This window comes from Lipotes vexillifer, unplaced genomic scaffold (assembly GCF_000442215.2).
Source record: "Lipotes vexillifer unplaced genomic scaffold, Lipotes_vexillifer_v1.1 scaffold1871, whole genome shotgun sequence".
Classification (NCBI taxonomy): domain Eukaryota; kingdom Metazoa; phylum Chordata; class Mammalia; order Artiodactyla; family Lipotidae; genus Lipotes; species Lipotes vexillifer.
Genome location: NW_006772760.1, coordinates 8,804 through 14,747, shown reverse-complemented (window position 1 = coordinate 14,747; position 5,944 = coordinate 8,804). Strand labels below are relative to the sequence as shown.

General features: G+C 54.0%; 1 protein-coding gene across 2 annotated transcripts; it reads right to left on the bottom strand.

Annotated features, from left to right (window-relative positions):
* Positions 1-4,821: 4,821 nt before the first annotated feature.
* Positions 4,822-5,874, bottom strand: LOC103085025 (transmembrane protein 185B). Of its 2 annotated transcripts, XM_007447844.1 has the most exons (2): positions 5,840-5,874; positions 4,822-5,662 (listed from the first exon to the last, which is right to left on the bottom strand). In XM_007447844.1, the coding sequence occupies exons 1-2, from the start codon at positions 5,872-5,874 to the stop codon at positions 4,822-4,824; spliced, it is 876 nt and encodes a 291-aa protein (XP_007447906.1). The 2 variants fall into 2 exon arrangements, with proteins under 2 accessions (XP_007447906.1, XP_007447905.1); XM_007447843.1 differs by having other exon boundaries at positions 4,822-5,874.
* Positions 5,875-5,944: the final 70 nt, after the last annotated feature.

Sequence of the window (5,944 nt, the reverse complement as noted above, 5' to 3'; positions counted from 1 at the left end):
GGGGGGGGGGGGCAGCCCCTGAGACCCGGCTGTGAGGGGACCAGCAGGGGTTGGGGGGGACGAGAGGTGCGATGGACCACGTGGCCCCAGATTCTGCACAAGGTGTCTGGACACAGGGTGGAGGCTGGGGGCGGCAGGGGAGCCCTGAGCCACTGGGTGGAGGGAGGTGTCGCAACCCACTTGCCCTCCCCGGCCCTGCAGGCAGCGATTTAACCACAGGACATCCTGAGAAGACAGAGAAGGTGGCCCGTGAGCGCCGGGGGGGCCCGCTGTCCACCCCTGCTTCCCCTCGGCGGTCGGGGTCACTGCCCCCCCAGCCAACGCAGCTGCCCTGGGGGGGCTCTTGGGACAATAGTGTTGCTGCCACAGAGGGAGCAGGGCTTCTGGCCAGAACCCCGGCGCTCCGCCAGGCTCCTCATTGTTTTAGGTGAAATTAAATGAAAAAGCAGCAGGACCAGCAAAGGGCTCGGGCCGCTCCCAGAATGGTGGTGGGAGCTACCCCACCGGTTACGTAACCGGACCACCTGAGGTGCCTGCAGAGGACGGCAGGGTGGTGGAGGGTCGCAGGTGAGGGCGCACCCTATGAGCCGTGCCCGTCCGCCACAGCACGCAGAGTTGAACGCGTTTCACCCGATGTTCATTTTCCTTCCTTTCTCTTCCCCCCCACTACAGTACAGGGCAGCGGTTCTCAGAGTTTCTGGTCAACACTCTTAAACATTGGTGAGGACCCCAAGGCGCTTTTTTGTGAGTCGTAGCAGCATTTTCCATGGTACACGGGAAAGCCAATGACTTTAAAAAATGTCACTTCTTTTAAAAACAATAAGTCCATTACACGATAACTTTTTTTTTTAATGAAAAATAACAAGAAATGTGGTGAGTAGAGGAGTGGCATTGTTCTTGCACATTTGCAAACCTTTAGTGCCCGGCCTGGTGGAAGGCGGCCGCGTCTCGGACCTGCGCCCGCGTCTCACCTGCTGCAGAGCATCGTCTCGGCTGAAGAATGAGGAGGGTCTGCTTCCCCCAGAGGTGTCGTGGGGAGGGAGGTGCTTGTGGACCCTGGGGTCCTCGGACCACACTTGGAGGCCTGCTGTGGTGGTAACTTGAATCCACACGTTCTAGGATATACGGAGAACATGCAAAGGAGGGGAGTAGGCGGCATGGATTAAGAGGAGGACGAGGGCGTCCATGGGGCAGCTCTGAGTCGTCGCCTCCTCCCTGGGGGAGGGCGGAGCCCCTGCTTGGCCGCGAGGCTAGCCGCGTCCGGCCAGACGGGAGCCGTGATTTTGAAGCGTGAGCTCGTGAGGACGCGCGTCGGCTCTTGTCATTGGCCTTGGTCACCCAGCAGCTGCACACCCCTCCCTTCTGGGCAGGTCCTCTCCGAGCGCTGAGGGGACCAGCTCACTTCCCCTCAGCTCTGGGGTCTGCGGGGCAAATGCACACCTGAGGTTTGCCCATCACACCTCCCTCCTGGTGCCTGAATCTTGACCTCATGGCAGAGACGCCTGAGGAATTCCTCATGGCAGCAGGGGCCACACTGGTGGCAGTGTCTCGTGGCTGGTGGTGGGGGCCAGCTGAAGCATCGTCACCACGTGGCCCCTGAGGTGCAAACTTGCTGGGGTTTCTGGCAACACGACTTCCCTCGGCCCCCACGCGCCCGCTGAGCTTGGTGCCGGCTTTCCTGCCAGCGTGCAAGCTCCCCAGATGCCCCTGACAGCGTCCTGTCAGGCTCAGGCCTGGCGGGAGGCTCTGCTTCGTCCCTCACCAGCTGTGCCGCCAGGCCCGTCTAGACTCCGCTTCTTCCGTGTTTCCCAGCACCTCCTACCCGGCTGGTCCCCCTGAGCCAGGCTGGACCTTTCCAGAGCATCCTGCAGGGCCCCCAGGGAAACCCTCGGAGTCCAGCACTGTCATAAACCCATCCCGGGCGGCGCCCCCATGACCTTCCACGCTTTATACAGAGGGCTGTGAATGCAGGCTCTTCCTCTTCTCACCTCAGATCCCCTCCCCACCCACCCCAGAGTCCCTTCTAATTGTTATTACAATATTAAACAGTGAACTTTAAAACTTACAGAATGTTTTTTAAATGGGGAAAATGTTTTACCACAAATTTTGTGATTTCTTTCCAGCCTTCAAAACTATCTTGCAACATCTGTGCAGACTGTGTCATTGTTCCTTGGGCTTGAATTGGCAACCCCCTGAGGTTGGGCTTGGCCTTGTGCTTGGGCCAACAGAACAGTGCACTTGTCATATAAGAGCAGGGGCTACAGGGGTGCTTGCAGGATCGGCTTGGCCTCTTGTGCTTCTGCCTTGAGAAAGGACATGCCCCTGGGACCCGGAACAGAATCAGGAGGGATGCGGGATGCTTCGTGGGACAGACCTGGACCACAGCCATGGCCCGGAGTGTAAGTGCCAGACGCCCCAGAGCGAGAATTTGTAATTGGTAGGCCGCTGAGAGTTTTAAGGTTGTTTGGCAGTAAAAGCTAAACATCTTAACAGGAGAAACTAAAGAGTTACAGAATTTGACCCATGCTAAATGCTGTGGATAGTCGAGTTGCAGCAGCAATTAAGTAAATCCCCAGGCACAGCTGAGACTGTATTAACTTTTACAGATGAAACAACTTTCTACAAGCTGTGACTCCCGCTGTTTCTACTTAGTGGACTTGAGGCAGGAAAGAGGCCTGGTGGGATAAGCAAGCTTGTCACTGCATCCAAGCAGTGGCTCTCCAACACCGGGCCACCTGAGGGTAGGAGGAGAGGAGGTGGGCTGGGTGAGTGTGGGGAGGGACCCCCCCTGCCAGGTTAGGAGGTGTCAGCAAGCCCCTGGCCTCACACTGTAACTAGGAGGGGCTGGTGATCCCACGGCTGCCCCCAAACCTGCCCTTCAGTTCCTTCAGCAACCTCCTCCTTTGCTCCCATATCCTACCCAAGTGTAAGCCAAGGCCTTTGAGGTATCATTGGGGGTGGAAACAAAGGCGGGCCTGAAGTTCCGGGCAGAGGTCACCCCGAGGCCAGTAGCACCCTCCCAGGCATTCAGCGTAGCCTGCTCTGGGCCCGGCCCCTCCCCCAGGCCGGCTGCTATGACGAGCACCACCTTCCCGTCGATTTTAATTGTGTGCTTTGTGTGTGCGGGCCGGGGCCACATTCGAGTTGCTTTCCGATGGATCTGCACATCCATGTCTGGCTCAGAGTAGGTCCTCAACAAATATTTGCTGAGAAAGCAAATGAATGAATCCTTGCTCATGAAATGTCACACCCACTGCTGCTCAGGGCTGCCGGCTGGCGGAAGGTGACTGTATGCACGTGGTGACCTCGGGGCAGTTCTACGTGAGTAAACTGAGCTGCGGCACCCTCAGCCTTCCAGGGACCCAGGTTCCCATGGGTGGCTTTGCTGCTAGCGTGTCCTCTCACCAGGTAAATTGTTTACTTAATTCATACGGAGCGCAGCTGAAATCATTTTTACTAGGTTGCTAGTAAGAGAAATGGGTTCCCTCCAGCCTTCTCCCCAGTAATAACATCAATACTTTTAATTTTAACCTTCTTTTGGAAGTATTTATTTGTCCTCAGTCAGAAGAACATTACTCTCCCAGGATCTGGTTTTTGCCCTTCTGATTCCCTGGTACCACAGAACCTAAAGCAAAATTTAAAAAATAACCTGAACTGTTACTTCCTTGTCGCTGCCAGATCAAAACGTCTGGACCTTAAAACAGTACCTGATCCTGCTGACCATTTCCGGTTAAGGCCGCTCTCTCCAGCTTTCCAAAGACAAGTACAAACACCACTTTATATCATGGCCAACTAATATTCTAAGATTCTTAGAAATGGACACACCACCTGCTTCTTTTGGTTGTTCCTGAAGAGATGAATTCAAAGTGCTAAATAAGTGTCGCTTTAGGCTCTGGTACCACACTGGAGCATGTCACGTGTTCCCAAAGGATGGTGGCTCCTTCCAAGAGAGACCTCCAAGCTGTGCAGACGGAATCATCTAACACCTGAATATGAAGATCCTTGGGACTTTCAACCCCCATATTCAAATGCCTAGAATTTTAATAAGACCCCATGCCAGGTACATATTCATGTTTTAAGCAATCTTTAACAACATCTGCGGTAGACATGTATCTTCACATATAAACTTAAAAAAATACTTTAACATAATACACCGTACTGCACAGAACTAGAATTCAACATAATATGTTACAGTGCTAAAACAGTCATATAAATATCACATATGGATGGATTCACTGCATGAGAAAAATTCATCTATTAGGCTATTAAAAACCAGTATCGGCAAAACCCAAAGAAAAACCATTCTAACAGCAGGAACACTAAAAATAACAACTATGAGGCTTATATGCAAGTGGTGGGAAAGAGAATTCTTTACATTTGCTACTGTGACAACAGGCACAATCTGAAATACAATTTTACGTTAGCAGTGTATAAAAATACTTTTCAAAACAATACTTTTGATAGGTACAGTACCACTTAAAAAAAAACCCAGCTGTGTAGTCACTCCATTTGAGGACCCACCTAAACAATTCTATTTGCTGCTCTCAGCTAGCTCGCCAACACCAGCCTAGAGAACAAGCTCCTCACATATGGAGGCACACTGCACGCACACACAGCTGTACAGTCAAATAACCTCCTACATCTCTGGTGAATACTGATGAGTCACTGATAGGCATCAATCTCAAACAAGGCATGAAATGATGTTTGCAGCCTGTTTTCAGTTCCAGGTTTGGCATGGATGAGCAAAAGAGGCCAATGGAAGGTGGATTTTGTGTGTATACGGTTTCTCTTCCACTGGCGGACACGCCCCAGAAGACGGGTTTAATCTGGCATATCAATACTTAACTTGGGGGGTGGGGGAACATATTTTCCAGGGCTCTGGGTTATCACCACCCTGGCCTTCTTGCCAAACATCGGAGCGATTTTAGGCGCTTCTGGAGCCGCTGTTTCTTCGGCATCTTCACTATCTTCATGATGTAGATCATAGGAAATGTTCCCATATTCTCTTAAAAATGGGAAAACTTCGAGCAGAAACTGACAGAAATCTCTGCGAATACCAAACCACCAGTGGTTGCCCCCTTTCCGCCTAAACGTGGTGGCCGTCAACGTGATTAACGAAAGCCAAAGGGGGATGAATATGGAGATGAAGGAGAACGCGTTGTGGCCGTCCAGCCTGTGCACCAGCAGAACCTCGAAGGTGAGCAGGGGCACCACGATCGTTATCCAGCTGATGGCCATGGTCACATGTGTTCTTCGCTGCTCAGCAACCACATCTAGGGAGCGCAGAAACAGGAGGGACCAGACGATGTAATACAGGACCACCAGGCAGAGGAACGACATGAGGATCCAGAGGGGCACAAACACCACCAGCCACGGCCAGTGGATGATCCGGTCCAGCCTCAGGGCGATGAAGATGAACTGCAGGATGTTGACGGAGCACAGGATCTCCAGCTCCAGGGACCGGTCGTGTCGGAAGCCCCACACGCAGGCGGCCACGGACACGGGGGACACGAAGAAGAGCGGCATGAAGACCAGCAGCCAGAAGTGGGTCCCCCGCTCCACTCTGTCGCAAACCAGGACCTCGAACATGAGCAGCAACAGATGGATGCCCACGGCGATCAGCATGGCCTTAAACTCTACGCAGGCTTCCCCCTCCGCGCGGTAGCGCGGGTTCCGCGCCCAGACGCCCACGCCCACCGAGGCGCCCGCGAGGACCAGGAGCTTCCACAGCCAGATGGGGGCGAACACGGCCCAGTAGCTCCACTGGATGACGCCGTCCAGGCGGAGGGGCAGCAGCACGGAGAAGAGCAGCAGGCAGGCGTAGATGAGGAACTTACTCGGGTTGAAGTCCTGGAACAGGCCCCTGGGGTTCATGGCGAGGCCGCTGCCCGCTCCCCGGCAGGCGCCGCGTCTGCGCCGTTCCCGGCCCGCCGCTTCCCCCGCC

What these genes read in the sequence shown, in the direction of transcription:
- LOC103085025 (XM_007447843.1), bottom strand. Translation starts at nt 5,874, where the DNA reads ATGAACCCCAGGGGCCTGTTCCAGGACTTCAACCCGAGTAAGTTCCTC.